This window comes from Chlamydomonas reinhardtii, chromosome 3, assembly GCF_000002595.2.
Source record: "Chlamydomonas reinhardtii strain CC-503 cw92 mt+ chromosome 3, whole genome shotgun sequence".
Classification (NCBI taxonomy): domain Eukaryota; kingdom Viridiplantae; phylum Chlorophyta; class Chlorophyceae; order Chlamydomonadales; family Chlamydomonadaceae; genus Chlamydomonas; species Chlamydomonas reinhardtii.
In genome coordinates, this window is record NC_057006.1 from 6,421,689 (window position 1) to 6,443,127 (window position 21,439).

General features: G+C 61.8%; 5 protein-coding genes across 6 annotated transcripts; 2 read left to right on the plus strand and 3 right to left on the minus strand.

The window, feature by feature from the left end:
- Window positions 1-50: 50 nt before the first annotated feature.
- On the minus strand, window positions 51-2,436 carry CHLRE_03g194517v5 (uncharacterized protein). Its single transcript, XM_043061225.1, has one exon. The coding sequence runs from the start codon at window positions 1,858-1,860 to the stop codon at window positions 988-990; it is 873 nt and encodes a 290-aa protein (XP_042926354.1). The 5' UTR covers window positions 1,861-2,436; the 3' UTR covers window positions 51-987.
- Window positions 2,437-2,490: 54 nt separating this feature from the next.
- Window positions 2,491-6,296, minus strand: CHLRE_03g194535v5 (uncharacterized protein). The gene is made up of 4 exons (XM_043061226.1): window positions 5,848-6,296; window positions 5,714-5,763; window positions 5,008-5,621; window positions 2,491-4,814 (listed from the first exon to the last, which is right to left on the minus strand). Exons 1-4 carry the CDS (start codon window positions 5,865-5,867, stop codon window positions 4,809-4,811), a joined length of 690 nt encoding a protein of 229 aa, XP_042926355.1. The 5' UTR covers window positions 5,868-6,296; the 3' UTR covers window positions 2,491-4,808.
- A 48-nt stretch (window positions 6,297-6,344) lies between these two features.
- CHLRE_03g194567v5 (uncharacterized protein) lies at window positions 6,345-8,796 on the minus strand. Its single transcript, XM_043061227.1, has 3 exons — window positions 8,675-8,796; window positions 8,094-8,252; window positions 6,345-8,018 (listed from the first exon to the last, which is right to left on the minus strand). The coding sequence occupies exons 1-3, from the start codon at window positions 8,682-8,684 to the stop codon at window positions 7,324-7,326; spliced, it is 864 nt and encodes a 287-aa protein (XP_042926356.1). The 5' UTR covers window positions 8,685-8,796; the 3' UTR covers window positions 6,345-7,323.
- A 1,940-nt stretch (window positions 8,797-10,736) lies between these two features.
- On the plus strand, window positions 10,737-14,539 carry CHLRE_03g194600v5 (uncharacterized protein). Its single transcript, XM_043061228.1, has 6 exons — window positions 10,737-10,920; window positions 11,160-11,256; window positions 11,554-12,281; window positions 12,465-12,573; window positions 12,795-12,879; window positions 13,108-14,539. Exons 1-6 carry the CDS (start codon window positions 10,874-10,876, stop codon window positions 13,794-13,796), a joined length of 1,755 nt encoding a protein of 584 aa, XP_042926357.1. The 5' UTR covers window positions 10,737-10,873; the 3' UTR covers window positions 13,797-14,539.
- A 1,627-nt stretch (window positions 14,540-16,166) lies between these two features.
- CHLRE_03g194616v5 (uncharacterized protein) lies at window positions 16,167-18,708 on the plus strand. 2 transcript variants are annotated; one of them, XM_043061229.1, is made up of 4 exons: window positions 16,167-16,464; window positions 16,548-16,804; window positions 17,011-17,161; window positions 17,355-18,708. In XM_043061229.1, exons 2-4 carry the CDS (start codon window positions 16,720-16,722, stop codon window positions 17,614-17,616), a joined length of 498 nt encoding a protein of 165 aa, XP_042926359.1. In that variant the 5' UTR covers window positions 16,167-16,464; window positions 16,548-16,719; the 3' UTR covers window positions 17,617-18,708. The 2 variants fall into 2 exon arrangements, with proteins under 2 accessions (XP_042926359.1, XP_042926358.1); XM_043061230.1 differs by having other exon boundaries at window positions 16,167-16,460.
- Window positions 18,709-21,439: the final 2,731 nt, after the last annotated feature.

Below are 21,439 nucleotides of genomic sequence, written 5' to 3' on the forward strand. Positions count from 1 at the left end.
CACACTACTTAACTATAACGGGTAGCTCTCTGGCTTATACCCTCGCATGGGTTCCGGGTCAGGTCCTTGCATGGTGTATCGCACACACACTCTCGGAACTCCCCTACGTTCTCCCTTATGGATAGTTCTGACCGATATCTCAACACTCCCCCGCGGGCAGAACTCCATACTCAAATTACGTATCGCAATAGCCTCCTACCTCAAATCACGTGCTACAGACAATTCCTTGCATACCTCGTACGCTTGCCGCTTGTAGTCACTGTGCTACTGCAATCGTCCCATGTCCTCGTGTCCTCAAGATCACGTCTTTCTCTTTCTCACTGCATCGTCCATAATCAGCACAAATCAATACGGTCTTCTATCGCAATCAATTCCATCCGGAAATCCATACTCAATCATATCTGCACGGCTCCCCCGTGTCCGAATGCTCCCGCATCCGCTGTACTTACGGCTTCACTTCACCGTACCTGCGGTTTCACACACCGCATCATGCCGCACTACCGGCATCATAGCTTCAAGTGCTTGAGAGCCATACACATAAGATGATCTTTTAACATCATATGATAAGAGCATAACAGCAACTCTCAACCGCTGGCGTCTCGCGCAGTGATCAGGTCTCACTCGCAGTGATCAGACCTCACTCGCTGTGATCAGGCCATACCGCAGTAATCAGGCCTCACGCGCCACATAACATACCTGTGCACCTCACTCGTGCAACAGTCGCAAAGCCAATTCCGTTGCATTTGCTCTCGTACATCTCCAGGTGCTTAACTCACACCCCGTGCTTCACTTGCACGTCTCATACTGGTGCTTCACTCACACCGCGTGTCATACTCGCACGCATATCGTACTCACGATGCCTTCCTTGCACCGACATACTCACGATGCTTTACTCACACCGACAGCCCAACGTGGCCGTTCACATCACATCGGAGCTAGCATCATAGTCTATGCTCCACATCATATCTTCTGCTCCTACGAACGCTACTAGGCGCGGACCCCCCGGCCGCGCCCCCGGCCGTTTCCCTGGTCCACGTTCACCGCCCACATGCGCCGGTCACCGCCGTCCCGGCCAACGTGTGCACCGCGCCCCCGGTTGCCACCGCCGCCCTCAGCGGCCTGCTCTGGGCACTCGTACTTGTAGTGTCCCCAGCCCTGGCACCTGTGGCACTGGATGTTCTCCTTGTTGCGCACACCGCGCCCTCCGCGGCCACCACGGCCGCCTCCCACGCCGCGCACAAAGTGAATTGACGGCTCGCCACTGCTGCTGCTACCGCGCACGCTGGTCAGGGTGTTCTGGAACCGCGTGAGCCTCGACTCCGCGTCCGGCACGCTCCACCTGCCAGTGCTCGTGTAGAACTCCTCTGCAATGGCCACAACGCTGGCATACTCCTGCGGCAGAGCATTGAATGCTGCCGACACGACGAGCCTGTCGCGGTCGCCGTTGGTGTAGCCCGGGCATCCCGACCAACACAGCCTCTCCACCATGTCAGCAATGCGCTGGATGAGCTCGCTAATCTGCTCGCTCCCTCCCAGCCTGACGCTGCCCAGGTCGGCTGCCCACTGACGGTGATTTCCAGCCGCCAGCTTCTTGTAGTATGCCATCAGCGCTTGCACAAGGCGCTTCGCCTCGTTCTGCTTGGCAGTAGGGTTGGCCTTCTTCTCCGCTTCCAGGGTCTCTAGCAGCTCCTCATAGATGAAGTGGTCGGACAGCCTCACATGGCTCAGGATAAGGGCGACCGCCTTCTGCTGCTTCGCCTCCGGCGCGTCGTCGTCACGGATAGCCGGACCCAGCTCCTTCCAGTTAAGATAAATCCTTAACTTGGAGAGCCAAATGTGGGCCGTGCTTTGCTCGAGCATAATCGGCTTTCCACAGACTCCGCCCTCATCGTTCATTTGCGCTCACTGGCCTACAGCCTATCGGTTATCTTGTCTTTACTCGACAAAGCGCAACCCGCCGCAACTACGCGGGGCTCATAACCTGTTGAATGGTGATTACGACTATCGCTAGCCGGAAGTAGGGGCGGCTGACAGTCAGACTGTTTCGCACATTACATAGTACCACACTACTTAACTATAACGGGTAGCTCTCTGGCTTATACCCTCGCATGGGTTCCGGGTCAGGTCCTTGCATGGTGTATCGCACACACACTCTCGGAACTCCCCTACGTTCTCCCTTATAGATAGTTCTGACCGATATCTCAACAGAAAGTAAGGGGGCGGGCAGGTAGGAGCAAGGATGGGCTATGCTCAGTAAAGATGCGGACTGAAGGGTGTATGATGCAGCCCGTGCGCTTTGGCGAGCTTGCCCGAACCAGCGCGACTCGCTCGTCCAACGTCCGCGCGAGGCTGAGTTAGGCATCTCTAAGGACTGACCCGCATGTCAGCCCGGCCCAGGCCGGAACGTAAACAAGCCGACTAAAGATGCATGATGCGATCATGAACAGATACAGTAATGCACAGGAGTGATGCAGGTAATAATGCAGGTACTGACCCCGTTGGCACTTCCGATGCGCAACGCGCGGCCATCGAAGTGGGCCGGCGTTGACGCAACCGAAGCACCGATGGCCTCGCAATGTGCGCAGGACTCACTGGACGCACCAAAGGACAAGGGGCACATGGAACACGACGAGACAGGAGGGACTCGGCGGCCGGGCCATTTGGGACCACGAAATGTCACGGAGCCCGAAACACTTCGACACTTTCGTAAACCGGTCTCGGAGACTCGGCCACAATGTGCTCACGCGTTTACCACAAGAAGAGCCCAACGTCAACGCGCTGACCAGCCCGAAAAATGCGCCCCACAACGCCTGGCCCCGAGCCGGCTCACCTGCGCAGCGCGCCCGTGTTCCAAAGCTCCGTGCCAACTGGGCACATTTTCTTGCTTGGCTGGACTAGGAGTAAGAGTTCAGAGCCGCGAAATGGAAGAGGTGCTCGAAGTGGCAAGGTCTCTCGCAACAGGGGCACCCGCAACAGAAGAGGCGCTGGTTTAGACCAATCAAGGTGAGGATTACTAGTTCTCAAGTGCTAGCTTGGTGTTTTGTGACTGGGGCCGGCTCAGAGGCCGGCTTTCTTTCCGGTTCTTGCTGCCCCATCTTGGCCTGGCCCATTTCCTGAATGTTTCCCTGGCCAGAACTTTGCCCAAGCCCACAGCTCTGTTAACATGCACCTGCCGGCATTTGTGTGGGCGTGGTGCGCTGCTCTCAGACTCACGGATAAGGCCCAACTTCTGGTTCCGACTATTGCGGACAATTGGCCGCCCTTCTCGGCGCCAAAGTGAGCCCAGGCGTGCACCTAGAATAGCTAAAGCTCAGGCAGGCCCCGGCCCGGCGCGGGGACGTGGTTTTGGGGCCCTACCTAAGCGCAAGCAAGTCCGCGTGCTAGCTTTGATGCGTTGCGCGCACCAAGCCCGGGCAGGGTTCCCTGCCTCACCGTAGCTGATGTCCTAGGTGCTAGCTCCACCAGCGGGGCGCTCGCTGAACCATGGGCAGCGCTCTTGCTGCTTCGCCTTCGCTAACATGCGCAAGAGTGACCGAGCTGCACTTGCTCCGGGCTGGCGCCAGCCGCCTGGCTCACATACGGGGATCCTTACGGGCCGATCGCATGTTCTCGACTGTATGCTGGTAATCTGGGCCAGTCATTTGGGGGTGCCGGCCCAGGGCCGGGCGCAGCTGAAAAGCCATCGGTGCTTTCCGCCGCGGCCCTTGGCGACCGCCTTGAGTCGTTGTGTAGATTGAATGATGTCAGATGTTCAAGATGCGGTGGCTTGCAAAGGGCCAGCGCGTCGGGACGTGAACCGAGTTTTGGGAGCAATGACAGGTGTGTGAGGTCTGTGCGGTCCCTCGTTCTTGTGAAAGTACAGTATCAAGTATACTATGGCGCGACACAGCAAAAGCGTAAACCTGACAAGCAGCCTCGCGCAGCACGCCCGTGGATTGTAACCCGTCGCCCTTGCCCCGCCCTTTCATCCGCGATTCCCCGCGACCTGGGATCCCAGTTCTACTTGCCCGCTGTCCATCCGCCTCTGGCAAACTGCGGGTAGAAAACCCACATCGGTCCAAGCAATGCCGATGGTATGTGGCCATAACAAAGAGATGATAGGATTTGCATTGCACTCGCAAGCGGTCAGATGTCCAAACTTCACGCGCCCGCACTGCACCAACGCCATAACCCGCCTACATGCATGCCCTCCATACCAAGCAGCCTGTGCCACCCAAACATAGGAGGCGCGCCCTTTGACCCGTACCTCTGAAGGCACCTCTGAACGCACCTCTGAAGGCACGCGCAGACGCGGTGCGCTTACTTGGCCACACAGCCAAGCCGTCAGCGCGCAGCAGCAGCCACATCCGGGCCGTGCCAGCCGGCAACGCCAGCCCTGCCGCCGCGAGGGCATCCCCTGGACCGCCGCCTCCGCCACCTCCACCTCCTCCATGCCCAAGACCTGCTGCCCCTCCATCACCGCCTGCTCCTCCTGCGGCTCCGGCCCCAGCTTGATCAGCCTGGCGGTGACGGTGATGCTGGTGGTGCTGGTGCTGGTGCGGGTGAGGTGCCTGCGGCGGCGCCCACACGTCCACCACTACCACAACAGTAGCCGGCAGCCGCGATGCGGTGCGGGGAGCGACGGCAGTGGCGGAGGCGGCGGTGCCAGGGGCACAGGGACAACAGCGGGTCCCCTGCTGGGCCCCCTGTGTGGGCCGCTGCTGCTGTCCGGCCCGGCGGCAGGGGCGGGCAGCTGAGCGGCAGAGCAGCCTGCAGCACCAGCTCCAGCACCTCGGTTGGCAGCAGCCGCACAGGGTTGGCCATGCAGCTCATGCCTGTAGAGTTATAGGTGGGTACACGACAGCTGAGAGTACGACCCCAAAATTTGATGCCAACAGGTAGACAGGGTAGTGGTCACAGGGCGTGTTCACACAGGCGGCAGCCAGCCCGAGCCGCTCGTATCCCCAGCCCGCCTGACACCCGCCTTCTATCCATCTTTCTACGCCTCAACATTCAAACCACACTCACCCGGGCACCGCCATCTGCCGCGCCCGCACCGGACCTGGGTCCGCCGCTGCCAGCTGCAGTCGGTCCATCGCCGCCGCCGCCACCAACCCCAACGGCCAGGACAGCGCCAACTCGCGCCGCAGCGGTGGACAGCGCTGCCAGCTGCTTCCCGCTGGGGTCGAAGCGGAGGAAGGCGGCGGCAGCCCGGCGGCGGACGAGGGCTGGCAGCTGCGGAGGTGGTGGTGCCGAGGGCTGCGAGGTGGCGGTCCAGTTCTGAGAGCCCGGCGGCTGCGGGCCGGCTGACGCCTCCAGCGCGGGGCCGAGGGCCGCCGGGGTCGGGGAAGCCGAAGGGTGCGGGGCCGCCGACGCCTCCTCTACCTCCACCACCTCGCCCGCTGGCTCCCGGCTGCCGCCCCTTTCCGCCCACCACGGCAGCTGCCGCAATCTTGGCCGCGCCTCCATCACCCCTTCAGGATCCAGAGCTAGGTCATGGAGCTGCTGCTGCGCCACCGCCGCCGCCACCGGATCACGGCCCTGGTAGTGTGCGGGCGGCGCCGGCTCGAACACCGACATGACCAGGTAGCCCGGCTCGCCGTGAGGCGCCACGCAGGCCACTTGGCAGCGGTTGCAGATGCCTGGGGAGCAAAGGACGCGGGTGCAGCGCAGTGCACAAGGATGCGTGGAGCACCGCGGAGCAGTGGGGGGCCGGAGCAGCTTGGCCACTCACCCACCAGGTTGCCCGCCGCACACGCCGGCTGGGACCCAGCATTCGCAGACCTGCTAAACGCAGCAGCAGCCACATTGCTGCTTGGCGCGTGCAGCTATTCGTTGAAGCCCTGCATCTCCGCTACCGAAATGTGCTGTATTGCGCCTGTGCCCATTTGGTTTGGTTTAATAACCTAAGGATATGGGAACATGCATAGATACGCCTATTTGTTTGCAGAATTGCGAAAGGTCAGAACCAGCTGGAGCGATAAACGCCGCGAAAGGAGATAGACGCTCAGAAACGAGTGAAGTGGCCGAGTGCTACTGTCTAGGTACATATACGGAGTGACTTATATCGATGGCAGCTATCAAGGCATGAGCGGTGGCGTTGAACGGTAACCAACTCGCTCGGGAGGGTCGCGTGTCAGGCGTGCCGTGGAATTGGGTGGCGACACCCAAACGGATGGTGGTGGAACTAAGCGGCATCATGGAGGCCAGTCATTTTGACCTGGCTTAGGGTGTGCGGTTATCGGCTCAGGACCAGGGGGTGGATGGAGCTTGAGCACCACATGCCAATGCCCCAGTGCAGGAGCGCCTGTATAGCAACAGACCTTGTGCCCAGTGCCTTGACATGAACAAGCCGATGAACGTGTGCTGGATTAGGATTACAGTGCATTACTCCGCCTGTTCAACATACTACAGGACTCGGGAGTTCCCGGGCCCGGCCGCCAGGCCCTGCTCATACCAGCTCATACTCCCCTTCCTTGCTTACCCTGGCTTACCGGTAAGTTCCTTCCCTCCTCAACGCTTCGCCTCCTCAAACCAGCCGTGCCTACTTCATAGCTGACCCATTCAGGGTTGCCTAGTACGCGACCCTCTCTCCATAATAAGCGTATTAATACAGCGTACTAGGACGGTGCATAATACGCTGGGCCAGGAAATCCGGGGGGAAAGCCGACGCAAACACGGCACGCGTGCCCGCACCATGCCCGAATCGGTGTGAATTTGGATTTGCGCGGCCATAGTCTTCTAGCGGAATTTCCTTCAACTTATTATACTCATATTGTTATAAGAAAACACAGCTGCAGTGCGTAGAGAAGCCATGGTTCGCGAACTTCGACGGACATCCTTTCCAGCACCCCTCGCGCCCCTCGCCCCACTGCCACGGCCCACCCCGCTGGTTTCCCCAGCACAACGTATTTTCCGGTTTTATTGAATCAATCAATCAGTCTAAAACGCTAGTGCTCATGATCAATCAATCAGTCTTGTCAGCCTTGACAAAGGGAAGCTGCTACATGGTTCTCTAGTCCTTGTCCTAACACGCCTAGCTACGTACACGTTCACTACCGGATGATGCGCTCTTGCATCCGCCCTGTACGCCGTCCGTATCGGCGCCCGCGATACCGTACTATTTATGTCTCCCCGCGCTGGCATCCCACCTGCCGTGTACCGTCACTGTACCTGCCCCCGCACTCGCACGCCACCGCCACAAGCAACACGGCCCGCCCAGGCTACAACAATCCTCCCATCCCTGCTCCCTGCCGACTACTGCTCGTACGCGGTGAAGCGCGCGCGTGTCCGCTTCCTGGCATCCATGATGCCAGGTAAGCCCCTACCTGCCCCTCCCGCTCTTCAGCCCCAGTAGCACCAGCCGCCGCGCATCTCTGCCAGCCGGCGCCGCAGCCGCTGCAGCAGGTGGGCCGGCTGGCGGGCTCCTCCGTCATCAGCCCCACCATCACGTCCTCCAGCTCGCTCACAAACGCCAGCTGCTGCACATACGCCACGCCAGGCCGCGCGCTCAGCTCGGTCTCCACCGCCCGCAGCAGGTGGCTGATGGTCGCACCCAGGAGGTAGGTGTGCGAGGCGCCGCACATGTAGCTGCGGCCGCCGTTCATGCCCTGCAGCTGCAGCCACTCCAGCGCGCGCGGCATCGCGTGTGGCGCACTCGCTCTTTAGGCTGTCCAGCAGCATCACTGCGCCGGGCCAGCACGGCTGCTCCACCGCCTCCTCGCGCAGCTGCATCATGTCCCACTCGTAGGCGCGGCCGGCCGCCTCACCGCTCACCAGCGCCTCCCGGGCCCAGCCCACCCAGAACTCGGGCGGCGAGTATATGTCCGTAGCCATATATGGCTCTACGGGTGCGGGCAGAAGAGACCGCGCCGACCACACCAGTGAGGTGGCGGCCTTGCCGGCGATGCGCGCGCTGACAGCGTCGGTGCAGGAGGCGGCGGCAGCAGCCGCCGCGGCGTTGGCCGCGGCGTGTGCGGCACTCAGGTCGCTGAGGTAGCTGTGGCTGACACCGTCCACGTCGCTGAGCTTGAAGTTCCCTGCATGGGTATGAAAAGGAGCAAGTTGCGAGGTCTATGTCAGGCGGCAGGCGAGGCGGGGCGGCTGTCAGGTGCGTGACAGCGCGGTGGTGGAGGGGCAGCAGGTCTTGGGCATGGAGGAGGTGGAGGTGGCGGAGGCGGCGGTCCAGGGGATGCCCTGCCTCGCGATGGCAGGGCTGGCGTTGCCGGCTGGCACGGCCCGGATGTGGCTGCTGCTGCGCGCTGACGGCTTGGCTGTGTGGCCAAGCAAGTAAGCGCACCGCGTCTGCGCGTGCCTTCAGAGGTGCGTTCAGAGGTGCCTTCAGAGGTACGGGTCAAAGGGCGCGCCTCCTATGTTTGGGTGGCACAGGCTGCTTGGTATGGAGGGCATGCATGTAGGCGGGTTATGGCGTTGGTGCCGTGCGGGCGCGTGAAGTTTGGACATCTGACCTATACCGCTTGCGAGTGCAACGCAAATCCTATCATCTCTTTGTTATGGATGCGGATGTTACAGAGGGGACAGTCCCAGCACCCGAAGACGCCGAGTCATCACATGCTATCAGGGCCCAACTTGACTCCACCAACCCCGACTTTGCTGCAAACCCTCCCGCGGGCAAAGTCCGTGTGACTCCGCGCACAGTGAGTCATTGATATGCTTGAAAGAACGCAACACGCACAAGCGAACATGACGTTGTAGAGCCGAGGCCAGTGAGCTAGCACAAGCAAAAGAAAGCGTGAGCATGAGCAGCGACCGCAACTGCAACGTTACCTTTGAGATAACCGCGCGCCAAGCTGCGCCACTCCGGCGTCCTAAAGCTCGCAGCTGGTGTATACGGCTGTCAGAGGCTGGGCTGGCGTAGACTGGCCGCAGACTACCAAGCGAAGGCTGCGATGCGTTGTGATAACGCGAACCCCAAGAGACCCACCTGGAACACAGCCAGGAGTCCTAGCCAAGCCTCAACCCGCCAGAGCCCCACCGCTGTGCCTCAACGCCACAAGCCTAGGCACAGGAGTGCCGGGAAACGTCTAGGCCGCAGGACACACGCACAGCGCACGCACTAACCAGGGCGCAAGCGTCCAGGTACTAGAACGGTCGCCCACGCGTGCAACCTGCCAACACACAAAGCCACCAACCACGCACAACCTCTCACGGCGAGGGGGGCGGGGAATCAGCGTCATACGGCAAGCGCAATACCATGCCGTCACCAACAGCCCGAGATATGAAGGGATGCGCAAACGGCACAGCGTCCCAACCCTTTGGCCTGATACCCAAAGTCACAAACGTCTGGAGACGACCCCAGAAGTCAGCCACGACGGCAAGTCCAATGCTCAGCACCCGGGCCGACGGCAGCTTCGCGCGCGCCGCCAACCCGGCCATAACCACACGCTGCCGACCAAAGTCCAGGGCAGACATAGCAGCGAGACACACCACATCCCACACAGGTGGCGCAAGCCCCGCAGGCGGGCGCACTAACCACAACTCCTCACGAGAGAAGGCACTTAGAGCCTCCTCCGGCAGGATCCCCATAGCCATCCCCATACTTTCCCGAAGTGACAGCGCAACAGTGCAGTCCCAAAACCAGTGACGCCGGTCCCCATCCTGCATGTCAACCCCACACGCCCAACAGGGGTCAACAGTAACGCCTCGCGCCCGCTCGCTAGCATTTGTTATGGCCACATACCATCGGTATTGCTTGGACCGATGTGGGTTGTCTACTCGCAGTTTGCCAGAGGGGAGGATGGACAGCGGGCAAGTAGAACTGGGATCCCAGGTCGCGGGGAATCGCGGATGAAAGGGCGGGGCAAGGGCGGGTTACAATCCACGGGCGTGCTGCGCGAGGCTGCTTGTCAGGTTTACGCTTTTGCTGTGTCGCGCCATAGTATACTTGATACTATACTTTCACAAGAACGAGGGACCGCACAGACCTCACACACCTGTCATTGCTCCCAAAACTCGGTTCACGTCCCGACGCGCTGGCCCTTTGCAAGCCACCGCAACTTGAACATCTGACATCATTCAATCTACACAACGACTCAAGGCGGTCGCCAAGGGCCGCGGCGGAAAGCACCGATGGCTTTTCAGCTGCGCCCGGCCCTGGGCCGGCACCCCCAAATGACTGGCCCAGATTACCAGCATACAGTCGAGAACATGCGATCGGCCCGTAAGGATCCCCGTATGTGAGCCAGGCGGCTGGCGCCAGCCGGAGCAAGTGCAGCTCCGTCACTCTTGCGCATGTTAGCGAAGGCGAAGCAGCAAGAGCGCTGCCCATGGTTCAGCAAGCGCCCCGCTGGTGGAGCTAGCACCTAGGACATCAGCTACGGTGAGGCAGGGAGCCGCTGCCCGGGCTTGGCGCGCGCAACGCATCAAAGCTAGCACGCGGACTTGCTTGCGCTTAGGTAGGGCCCCAAAACCACGTCCCCGCGCCGGGCCGGGGCCTGCCTGAGCTTTAGCTATTCTAGGTGCACGCCTGGGCTCACTTTGGCGCCGAGAAGGGCGGCCAATTGTCCGCAATAGTCGGAACCAGAAGTTGGGCCTTATCCGTGAGTCTGAGAGCAGCGCACCACGCCCACACAAATGCCGGCAGGTGCATGTTAACAGAGCTGTGGGCTTGGGCAAAGTTCTGGCCAGGGAAACATTCAGGAAATGGGCCAGGCCAAGATGGGGCGCAAGAACCGGAAAGAAAGCCGGCCTCTGAGCCGGCCCCAGTCACAAAACACCAAGCTAGCACTTGAGAACTAGTAATCCTCACCTTGATTGGTCTAAACCAGCGCCTCTTCTGTTGCGGGTGCCCCTGTTGCGAGAGACCTTGCCACTTCGAGCACCTCTTCCATTTCGCGGCTCTGAACTCTTACTCCTAGTCCAGCCAAGCAAGAAAATGTGCCCAGTTGGCACGGAGCTTTGGAACACGGGCGCGCTGCGCAGGTGAGCCGGCTCGGGGCCAGGCGTTGTGGGGCGCATTTTTCGGGCTGGTCAGCGCGTTGACGTTGGGCTCTCCTCGTGGTAAACGCGTGAGCACATTGTGGCCGAGTCTCCGAGACCGGTTTACGAAAGTGTCGAAGTGTTTCGGGCTCCGTGACATTTCGTGGTCCCAAATGGCCCGGCCGCCGAGTCCCTCCTGTCTCGTCGTGTTCCATGTGCCCCTTGTCCTTTGGTGCGTCCAGTGAGTCCTGCGCACATTGCGAGGCCATTGGTGCTTCGGTTGCGTCAACGCCGGCCCACTTCGATGGCCGCGCGTTGCGCATCGGAAGTGCCAACGGGGTCAGTACCTGCATTATTACCTGCATCACTCCTGTGCATTACTGTATCTGTTCATGATCGCATCATGCATCTTTAGTCGGCTTGTTTACGTTCCGGCCTGGGCCGGGCTGACATGCGGGTCAGTCCTTAGAGATGCTTAACTCAGCCTCGCGCGGACGTTGGACGAGCGAGTCGCGCTGGTTCGGGCAAGCTCGCCAAAGCGCACGGGCTGCATCATACACCCTTCAGTCCGCATCTTTACTGAGCATAGCCCATCCTTGCTCCTACCTGCCCGCCCCCTTACTTTCCTACGTGCAGGCTGCCAACCTGCTGGCCAAGCCCCAGCAGTCGCCCGAGGCCAAGGCCACGCCATCACCCGGCGGCGACCAGGCGCCGTTCAACAGCCCCCGCGCGCAGCTGAGCGCCAGCGGGCCGCGCACCGGCGGTGTCACGCCCCGCCGCCTGGACCTGGACTTCCTCGAGCCCGAGGGCAACGCCATCAGCGCACCCTCGCCGCCTGGCGGCAAGGCTCCGCCGCAGCTCCCGCACTGCTCGCCTGTTCCCCTCCCGCTGCTGGAGCATGGAGCCGCTGCCTCGCCCCTCCCTGTGGACCCGTGCGACACACTGCGCCAGGCCGTGATGCAGTACATCCCCGACCTGGGCGCGCCGCGGATCTGGGAGGAGGAGCAGGTGTTGGGCTGCGTGGAGGTCAGCCAGGCGGGGGGCGACCCCGCCGTCCGCACCGTGTACCAGATGGAGGTGGATCTGCAGGACGGCGCCGGCCGCGCCATGCCTCTGGCTTGCAAGGGCGTCAAGGTGGTGCTGTCGGAGGCTGAGGACGCGGCCCTGGCGGCGGGCGGGGCGGGTGAGGCGGACGTGCCGGTCGGCTTCCTGCCGGCGCTGCAGGAGGCGGTGTCGTGGGTTGCGGTGGCGCGGCGCTTCCGGCTTGTACACGGCGAGGAGGCGCTGGGCCGCTGCTTCCCCGTGGTGTTTGGCTGGGACGTGCTGCAGCCGGCGCCCCGCACATACGAGTTTGTCATGTACATGTGAGTTTGCAATGCGCCGCCGAGGGGATGGAAGCGGTGCATGTCAAGTAGTGCGGCGGTTCGGGCTGCGGGCGGAGCGGATGTACGGTGGCTGGGTACCAAGACGTCCACACCTGCGGGCTCCAATACTGTGCCGCACCGCACGACCTCCTGCCCCGCCCTCCCTTGCCTCCACCTCTTCAGGGAGTGGATGGACAACGGCACCGTGTTCGACTACCTCAAGAACATCATGACGGCGCCGGCTCTGCCCGAGGGTGACATGTACGAGATGGTGCTGGACGCCATGCGCCAGGTGCGTGTGCGGCGGCCGGGCCGGCTGGGCAGAGAAGACGTAAAGCAGTAGTTCCGTATTGCCCCGGGTGGGCACTTGCGTCGGGGCTGCTGAAGCGTGGATGGTCTGGCCGTCAAGGGATGGGGAAGGCCTTGGTAAATCTGTGTCGTGCACACCGCCTGCTTCGTTGCTGACCTGTGTGCACCCTGTCCTCCCCGCCACCCGCGCACCTGCCTCCACAGATGGTGAACCTGGTGGACTCCGCCAACAAGGCAGGCCTGTGCTTCGGCGACCTCAAGGCGCAGAACATGCTCGTGGACGCGGAAGGTAGGTGCGGTCTGAGAGCGAGTGGGCGTACGTGGAGCAGTTTGCGGTGAATGGGAGGGTGTGAGCAGCTGACTAACCTGGCAGGGGGGCGCCCGGGCGTACGCTGTGAGTGCAGCTCTACATGCCCAGGCGCCCGCACGGCGCGCTGTCACGCACCTGACAGCCCCGCCTCGATCGCCTGCCGCCTGACATAGACCTCGCAACTTGCTCCTTTTCATACCCATGCAGGGAACTTCAAGCTCAGCGACGTGGACGGTGTCAGCCACAGCTACCTCAGCGACCTGAGTGCCGCACACACCGCGGCCAACGCCGCGGCGGCTGCTGCCGCCGCCTCCTGCACCGACGCTGTCAGCGCGCGCATCGCCGGCAAGGCCGCCGCCTCGCTGGTGTGGTCGGCGCGGTCTCTTTTGCCCGCGCCCGTAGAGCCCTACATGGCTACGGACATCTACTCGCCGCCCGAGTTCTGGGTGGGCTGGGCCCGGGAGGCGCTGGTGAGCGGTGAGGCGGCCGGCCGCGCCTACGAGTGGGACATGATGCAGCTGCGCGAGGAGGCGGTGGAGCAGCCGTGCTGGCCCGGCGCAGTGATGCTGCTGGACAGCCTAAAGAGCGAGTGCGCCACACGCGATGCCGCGCTGGAGTGGCTGCAGCTGCAGGGCATGAACGGCGGCCGCAGCTACATGTGCGGCGCCTCGCACACCTACCTCCTGGGTGCGACCATCAGCCACCTGCTGCGGGCGGTGGAGACCGAGCTGAGCGCGCGGCCTGGCGCGGCGTATGTGCAGCAGCTGGCGTTTGTGAGCGAGCTGGAGGACGTGATGGTGGGGCTGATGACGGAGGAGCCCGCCAGCCGGCCCAGCCTGCAGCAGCTGCGGCGCCGGCTGGCAGAGATGCGCGGCGACTGGTGCTACTGGGGCTGAAGAGCGGGAGGGGCAGGTAGGGGCTTACCTGGCATCATGGATGCCAGGAAGCGGACACCCGCGCGCTTCACCGCGTACGTGCAGTAGTCGGCAGGGAGCAGGGATGGGATAATTGTTGTAGCCTGGGCCGTGTTGCTTGTGGCGGTGGCGTGCGAGTGCGGGGGCAGGTACAGTGACGGTACACGGCAGGTGGTATGCCAGCGTGGGGAGACATAAGTAGTACGGTATCGCGGGCGCCGATACGGACGGCGTACGGGGCGGATGCAAGAGCGCATCATCCGGTAGTGAACGTGTACGTAGGCGTGTTAGGACAAGGACTAGAGAACCATGTAGCAGCTTCCCTTTGTCAAGGCTGACAAGACTGATTGATTGATCATGAGCACTAGCGTTTTAGACTGATTGATTGATTCAATACAACCCTTGATTCAACCCAATGCGTACCGTATGGTAAATCTAGTGACTCTTTAGCTGGTGGTTGAGGAGCGAGCGTGGGGCCTGACTGGCTCTGCAAGCGGTTGACAGTTACGATGCATGGTTGACCGTGGAATAATGGGTCAGCTATGAAGTAGGCACTCCTGGTTTGAGAAGGCGAAGCGTTGAGGAGGGAAGGAACTTGACGAGGCAAGAAAGGATGGCGAGTATGAGCTGGTATGAGCAGCAGGGCCTGGCGGCCGGGCCCGGGAACTCCCGAGTCCTGTAGTATGTTGGACAGGCGGAGTAATGCACTGTAAACCTAATCCAGCACACGTTCATCGGCTTGTTCATGTCAAGGCACTGGGCACAAGGTCTGTTGCTATACAGGCGCTCCTGCACTGGGGCATTGGCATGTGGTGCTCAAACTCCATCCACCCCGGGGCCGGCGTCGCCTCAAGAGGCGGCCGACCGGTTTGCGGCGGCGGTGGCCCTCCTTCCCGCTGGCTGGGCTGCCGCCGCGCGTGCGGCCCAGCTGGCTCGGGGGCCTGCCGCCGCGCTGCCGCTCCCGGTGGCCGACGCCGTGAGTGCTACGGCGGAGTCGGTGCAACGGGTGGTGCGGGGGCTTGGATGGTTGCAGCAGTGCGGGGGGCCGCCCATCCTGCTCACTGCCTACACGGTGAAGGCGGGGACCGTGCTACAAATGGCTCCATAGTTAGCCGCCCTGAAGGCTAAGCATTTGCAGTATGTGTGCGATGCGGGTGTGTCGGGGGTGGGGGCTGCCCTGGCGGCGGGGGCCTTCGTGTGCACCTTGGCCCGCTTGTGGTCGCTGAAATGGGAGAATCATCATAAGGAAGCACTGTGGCGTGTGGCCGCCAACGCTTGCTGGGCGTTTCCACGGCATGCTAGCGAGCGGGCGCGAGGCGTTACTGTTGACCCGTGTTGGGCGTGTGGGGTTGACATGCAGGATGGGGACCGGCGTCACTGGTTTTGCGACTGCACTGTTGCGCTGTCACTTCGGGAAAGTATGGGGATGGCTATGGGTTTCCTGCCGGAGGAGGCTCTAAGTGCCTTCTCTCGTGAGGAGTTGTGGTTAGTGCGCCCGCCTGCGGGGCTTGCGCCACCTGTGTGGGATGTGGTGTGTCTCGCTGCTATGTCTGCCCTGGACTTTGGTCGGCAGCGTGTGGTTATGGCCGGGTTGGCGGCGCGAGCGAAGCTGCCGTCGGCCCGGGTGCTGAGCATTGGACTTGCCGTCGTAGCTGACTTCTGGGGTCGTCTCCAGACGTTTGTGACTTTGGGTATCAGGCCAAAGGGTTGGGACGCTGTGCCGTTTGCGCATCCCTTCATATCTCGGGCTGTTGGTGACGGCATGGTATTGCGCTTGCCGTATGACGCTGATTCCCCGCCCCCCTCGCCGTGAGAGGTTGTGCGTGGTTGGTGGCTTTGTGTGTGGGCAGGATGCACGTGTGGGCGACCGTTCTAGTACCTGGACGCTTGCGCCCTGGTTAGTGCGTGCGCTGTGCGTGTGTCCTGCGGCCTAGACGTTTCCCGGCACTCCTGTGCCTAGGCTTGTGGCGTTGAGGCACAGCGGTGGGGCTCTGGTGGGTTGAGGCTTGGCTAGGACTCACTGTGCGCGGAGTCACACGGACTTTGCCCGCGGGAGGGTTTGCAGCAAAGTCGGGGTTGGTGGAGTCAAGTTGGGCCCTGATAGCATGTGATGGCTCGGCGTCTTCGGGTGCTGGGACTGTCCCCTCTGTAACATCCGCATTCATAAGCCAGGTCAAATGACTGGCCTCCATGATGCCGCTTAGTTCCACCACCATCCGTTTGGGTGTCGCGACCCAATTCCACGGCACGCCTGACACGCGACCCTCCCGAGCGAGTTGGTTACCGTTCAACGCCACCGCTCATGCCTTGATAGCTGTCATCGATATAAGTCGCTCCATATATGTACCTAGACAGTCACTCGGCCACTTCACTCGTTTCTGAGCGTCTATCTCCATTCGCGGCGTTTATCGCTCCAGCTGGTTCTGACCTTTCGCAATTCTGCAAACAAATAGGCGTATCTATGCATGTTCCCATATCCTTAGGTTATTAAACCAAATGGGCACAGGCGCAATACAGCACATTTCGGTAGCGGAGATGCAGGGCTTCAACGCATAGCTGCACGCGCCAAGCAGCAATGTGGCTGCTGCTGCGTTTAGCAGGTCTGCGAATGCTGGGTCCCAGCCGGCGTGTGCGGCGGGCAACCTGGTGGGTGAGTGCTCCCGCCCCCCACTGCTCCGCGGTGCTCCACGCATCCTTATGCACTGCGTTGCACCCGCGTCCTTTGCTCCCCAGGCATCTGCAACCGCTGCCAGGTGGCCATCGTGGCGCTCCACGGCGAGCCGTGCCACCTGGTCATGTCGGTGTTCGAGCCGGCGCCGCCCGCACACTACCAGGGCCGTGACCAGTGGCGGCGGCGGTGGCGCAGCAGCAGCTCCATGACCTAGCTCTGGATCCTGAAGGGGCGATGGAGGCGCAGGCCGAGCTGGCGGCAGCTGCCGTGGTGGGCGGAAAGGGGCGGCAGCCGGGAGCCAGCGGGCGAGGTGGCGGAGGTAGAGGAGGCGTCGGCGGCCCCGCACCCTTCGGCTTCCCCGACCCCGGCGGCCCTCGGCCCCGCGCTGGAGGCGTCAGCCGGCCTGCAGCCGCCGGGCTCTCAGAACTGGACCGCCACCTCGCAGCCCTCGGCACCACCACCTCCGCAGCTGCCAGCCCTCGTCCGCCGCCGGGCTGCCGCCGCCTTCCTCCGCTTCAACCCCAGCGGGAAGCAGCTGGCAGCGCTGTCCACCGCTGCGGCGCGAGTTGCCGCTGTCCTGGCCGTTGGGGTTGGTGGCGGCGGCGGCGATGGACCGACTGCAGCTGGCAGCGGCGGACCCAGGTCCGGTGCGGGCGCGGCAGATGGCGGTGCCCGGGTGAGTGTGGTTTGAATGTTGAGGCGTAGAAAGATGGATAGAAGGCGGGTGTCAGGCGGGCTGGGGATACGAGCGGCTCGGGCTGGCTGCCGCCTGTGTGAACACGCCCTGTGACCACTACCCTGTCTACCTGTTGGCATCAAATTTTGGGGTCGTAATCTCAGCTGTCGTGTACCCACCTATAACTCTACAGGCATGAGCTGCATGGCCAGCCCTGTGCGGCTGCTGCCAACCGCGGTGCTGGAGCTGGTGCTGCAGGCTGCTCTGCCGCTCAGCTGCCCGCCCCTGCCGCCGGGCCGGACAGCAGCATCGACCCCAGAAGGGTCACACAGGGGGCGCGCTGTTGCCCCTGTGCCGCTGGCACCGCAGCCTCCGCCACTGCCGTCGCTCCCTGCACCGCATCGCGGCTGCCAGCTACTGTGGTGGTAGTGGTGGACGTGTGGGCGCCGCCGTAGGTACCTCAGCAGCACCAGCACCAGCACCACCAGGCTCATCAAGCTGGGCCCGGAGCCGCCGGAGGAGCAGGCGGTGGTGTAGGGGCAGCAGGTCTTGGGCATAGAGGAGGTGGAGGTGGCGGAGGCGGCGGTCCAGGGGACGCCCTCGCGGCGGCAGGGCTGGCGTTGCCGACTGGCACGGCCCGGATGTGGCTGCTGCTGCGCGCTGACGGCTTGGCTGTGTGGCCAAGTAAGCGCACCGCGTCTGCGCGTGCCGTCAGAGGTGCGTGTAGAGGTGCCTTCAGAGGTACGGGTCAAAGGGCGCGCTTCCTATGTTTGGGTGGCACAGGCTGCTTGGTATGGAGGGCATGCATGTAGGCGGGTTATGGCGTTGGTGCCGTGCGGGCGCGTGAAGCTCGGACATCTGACTGCTTGCGAGTGCAATGCAAATCCTATCATCCCTTTGTTATGGCCACATACCATCGGCATTGCTTGGACCGTTGTGGGTTGTCTACTCGCAGTTTGCCAGAGGCGGATGGACAGCAGGCAAGTAGAACTGGGATCCCAGGTCGCGGGGAATCGCGGATGAAAGGCCGGGGCGAGGGCGACGGGTTACAATCCACGGGCGTGCTGCGCGAGGCTGCTTGTCAGGTTGGCTTGCCCCTTCCCCCGAAGGGGGAGGGGCGGAAGCCATTGCGGTCGCATCGAGTCCCAAGGCGGCAAGGCGGGGCCCCCTCGGTTATTCGAGTTTTATGTGCAGTTACGTCGGGAAACCCGAACGAAGCCAGAGTTCTTGTGCAAATAATACGCCGTTCAATTTGTCCCAAGCGATGCATAACTTTGCGGAAACGCGAGGAAGACGTAAGACTAGAGGCGAAGGGATTGGAGGCGTTGGAGGACCCCGGCGCCACCGGATTGCAATTCTTGTCAGCCGCGGACTTGTGGTAGAAGATGATACCTCAAAACAGTAAATCAAGACACTGTGAGTGAGAAGCGCATGCGACCTCGCCGCTCGGCAAAAGCAGCGACGCCGTTTTGCTTCATCTCAATGCAGCGCTGAGTTTTGTGGTATCAACGGTGCATACTATCGTGGTGGCAATGTCGCGAAATCATGTGGAACATCTCGCCCCCCCCCCGCCCCCACCCCGCCCACGCTCTCTTCGCCTTGGCTCACCAAGTCATGTTCGCGTGTTGCATTTTCTCAAGCACGTCAATAACCAACGCGCTTGCGTTCACCGGCGCCTCCCCGCACAGTCCGGGCATCCCTCCCCCCGCACCCCCATTTCCACAAATGCGCGCTGATATGGACGTTTGGAATGAGCCCATAGCCGATAGCTCGGCTCAGGGGCTAAGTTGCCGTTATACTAGGCCTTGCACTGGTGCGCAATGGGACAGGGGGCAAGCCGGGGTACTGCGTAGCGGTAGGTGTTTACGCTTTTGCTGTATCGCGCCGTAGTATACTTGACGTAGTACTATACTTTCACAAGAATGAGGGACCGCACAAATCTACACACCTGTCATTGCTTCCGAAACTCGGTTCACGTCCCGACGCGCTGGCCCTTTGCAAGCCACCGCATCTTGAACATCTGACATCATTCAATCTACACAACGACTCAAGGCGGTCGCCAAGGGCCGCGGCGGAAAGCACCGATGGCTTTTCAGCTGCGCCCGGCCCTGGGCCGGCACCCCCAAATGACTGGCCCAGATTACCAGCATACAGTCGAGAACATGCGATCGGCCCGTAAGGATCCCCGTATGTGAGCCAGGCGGCTGGCGCCAGCCCGGAGCAAGTGCAGCTCGGTCACTCTTGCGCATGTTAGCGAAGGCGAAGCAGCAAGAGCGCTGCCCATGGTTCAGCGAGCGCCCCGCTGGTGGAGCTAGCACCTAGGACATCAGCTACGGTGAGGCAGGGAACCCTGCCCGGGCTTGGTGCGCGCAACGCATCAAAGCTAGCACGCGGACTTGCTTGCGCTTAGGTAGGGCCCCAAAACCACGTCCCCGCGCCGGGCCGGGGCCTGCCTGAGCTTCAGCTATTCTAGGTGCACGCCTGGGCTCACTTTGGCGCCGAGAAGGGCAGCCAATTGTCCGCAATAGTCGGAACCAGAAGTTGGGCCTTATCCGTGAGTCTGAGAGCAGCGCACTACGCCCACACAAATGCCGGCAGGTGCATGTGAACAGAGTTGTGGGCTTGGGCAAAGTTCTGGCCAGGGAAACATTCAGGAAATGGGCCAAGCCAAGATGGGGCGCAAGAACCGGAAAGAAAGCCGGCCTCTGAGCCGGCCCCAGTCACAAAACACCGAGCTAGCACTTGGGAACTAGCAGTTACCAGCATTCCTCACCTTGATTGGTCTACACATGCTGCAGGTGCCCCTGTTGAGAGAGACCTCGCCACTTCGGCCTCTTCCATTTCGCGGCTCTGAACTCTTACTCCTAGGCCAGCCAAGCACGATGATGATGTGCCTAATGGACACAGAGCTTTGGTACAGGCTTTCCAGCACAAGATGATGATGTGCATACTGTGCTGGAAAGCCTGCACCAAAGCTCTGTGTCCAGTAGGCACATCATCATCGTGCTTGGCTGGCCTAGAAGAGTTTCAGGGCCGCGAAATGGAAGAGGCCGAAGTGGCGAGGTCTCTCTCAACAGGGGCACCCGCAGCAGAAGAGGCGCTGGTGTAGACCAATCAAGGTGAGGATTACTAGTTCTCAAGTGCTAGCTTGGTGTTTTGTGACTGGGGCCGGCTTCCCTTTCGGTTCTTGCGCACATCTTGGCTTGGCCCATTTCCTGAATGTTTCCCTGGCCAGAACTTTGCCCAAGCCCACAACTCTGTCCACATGCACCTGCCGGCACTTGTGTGGGGCTTGGTGCGCTGCTCTCAGACTCACGGATAAGGCCCAACTTCTGGTTCCGACTGTTGCGGACAATTGGCTGCCCTTCTCGGCGCCAAAGTGAGCCCAGGCGTGCACCTAGAATAGCTGAAGCTCAGGCAGGCCCCGGCCCGGCGCGGGGACGTGGTTTTGGGGCCCTACCTAAGCGCAAGCAAGTCCGCGTGCTAGCTTTGATGCGTTGCGCGCACCAAGCCCGGGCAGGGTTCCCTGCCTCACCGTAGCTGATGTCCTAGGTGCTAGCTCCACCAGCGGGGCGCTTGCTGAACCATGGGCAGCGCTCTTGCTGCTTCGCCTTCGCTAACATGCGCAAGAGTGACGGAGCTGCACTTGCTCCGGCTGGCGCCAGCCGCCTGGCTCACATACGGGGATCCTTACGGGCCGATCGCATGTTCTCGACTGTATGCTGGTAATCTGGGCCAGTCATTTGGGGGTGCCGGGCTGCCGGCCCAGGGCCGGGCGCAGCTGAAAAGCCATCGGTGCTTTCCGCCGCGGCCCTTGGCGACCACCATGAGTCATTGTGTAGATTGTATGATGTCAGATGTTCAAGATGCGGTGGCTTGCAAAGGGCCAGCGCGTCGGGACGTGAACCGAGTTTCGGAAGCAATGACAGGTGTGTGAGGTCTGTGCGGTCCCTCATTCTTGTGAAAGTATAGTACAACGTCAAGTATGCTACGGCGCGATACAGCAAAAGCGGCCTCGCGCAGCACGCCCGTGGATTGTAACCCGCCGCCTTTGCCCCGGCCTTGCTTTCGTCCGCGATTCCCCGCGACCTGGGATCCCAGTTCGCGCAAAGGCTGATACGTTGGAGCGGTTGGTACCCCGACGCAATGCTGAGAGGCGTTATTGACTTGCTGGCCTCCCCTCCTGACTACGGTACGCTGCGCTACGGAGGTCTGGTAGTATTTACCAAGACAGATATGCAATTGGTAGCTGCAGCAGGGGCAGGGGTATCTCTGGGC

What these genes read in the sequence shown, in the direction of transcription:
- CHLRE_03g194616v5 (XM_043061229.1), top strand. Translation starts at nt 16,720, where the DNA reads ATGGAGGCGCAGGCCGAGCTGGCGGCAGCTGCCGTGGTGGGCGGAAAG. An exon ending in CAGCGGGCGAGGTGGCGGAG is followed by an intron (nt 16,805 to 17,010) that starts GTAGAGGAGGCG and finishes CTTCAACCCCAG; the next exon opens with CGGGAAGCAGCTGGCAGCGC. An exon ending in CGGCAGATGGCGGTGCCCGG is followed by an intron (nt 17,162 to 17,354) that starts GTGAGTGTGGTT and finishes ATAACTCTACAG; the next exon opens with GCATGAGCTGCATGGCCAGC.
- CHLRE_03g194600v5 (XM_043061228.1), top strand. Translation starts at nt 10,874, where the DNA reads ATGTGCCCAGTTGGCACGGAGCTTTGGAACACGGGCGCGCTGCGCAG. An exon ending in GCATCGGAAGTGCCAACGGG is followed by an intron (nt 11,257 to 11,553) that starts GTCAGTACCTGC and finishes TCCTACGTGCAG; the next exon opens with GCTGCCAACCTGCTGGCCAA. An exon ending in CATGCTCGTGGACGCGGAAG is followed by an intron (nt 12,880 to 13,107) that starts GTAGGTGCGGTC and finishes ATACCCATGCAG; the next exon opens with GGAACTTCAAGCTCAGCGAC.
- CHLRE_03g194535v5 (XM_043061226.1), bottom strand. Translation starts at nt 5,867, where the DNA reads ATGGGCACAGGCGCAATACA. An exon ending in ATGGGCACAGGCGCAATACA is followed by an intron (nt 5,764 to 5,847) that starts GCACATTTCGGT and finishes TGCGTTTAGCAG; the next exon opens with GTCTGCGAATGCTGGGTCCC. An exon ending in TGCGGCGGGCAACCTGGTGG is followed by an intron (nt 5,622 to 5,713) that starts GTGAGTGGCCAA and finishes TTTGCTCCCCAG; the next exon opens with GCATCTGCAACCGCTGCCAA.
- CHLRE_03g194517v5 (XM_043061225.1), bottom strand. Translation starts at nt 1,860, where the DNA reads ATGCTCGAGCAAAGCACGGCCCACATTTGGCTCTCCAAGTTAAGGATT.
- CHLRE_03g194567v5 (XM_043061227.1), bottom strand. An exon ending in CTCCACCACCGCGCTGTCAC is followed by an intron (nt 8,019 to 8,093) that starts GCACCTGACAGC and finishes ATACCCATGCAG; the next exon opens with GGAACTTCAAGCTCAGCGAC.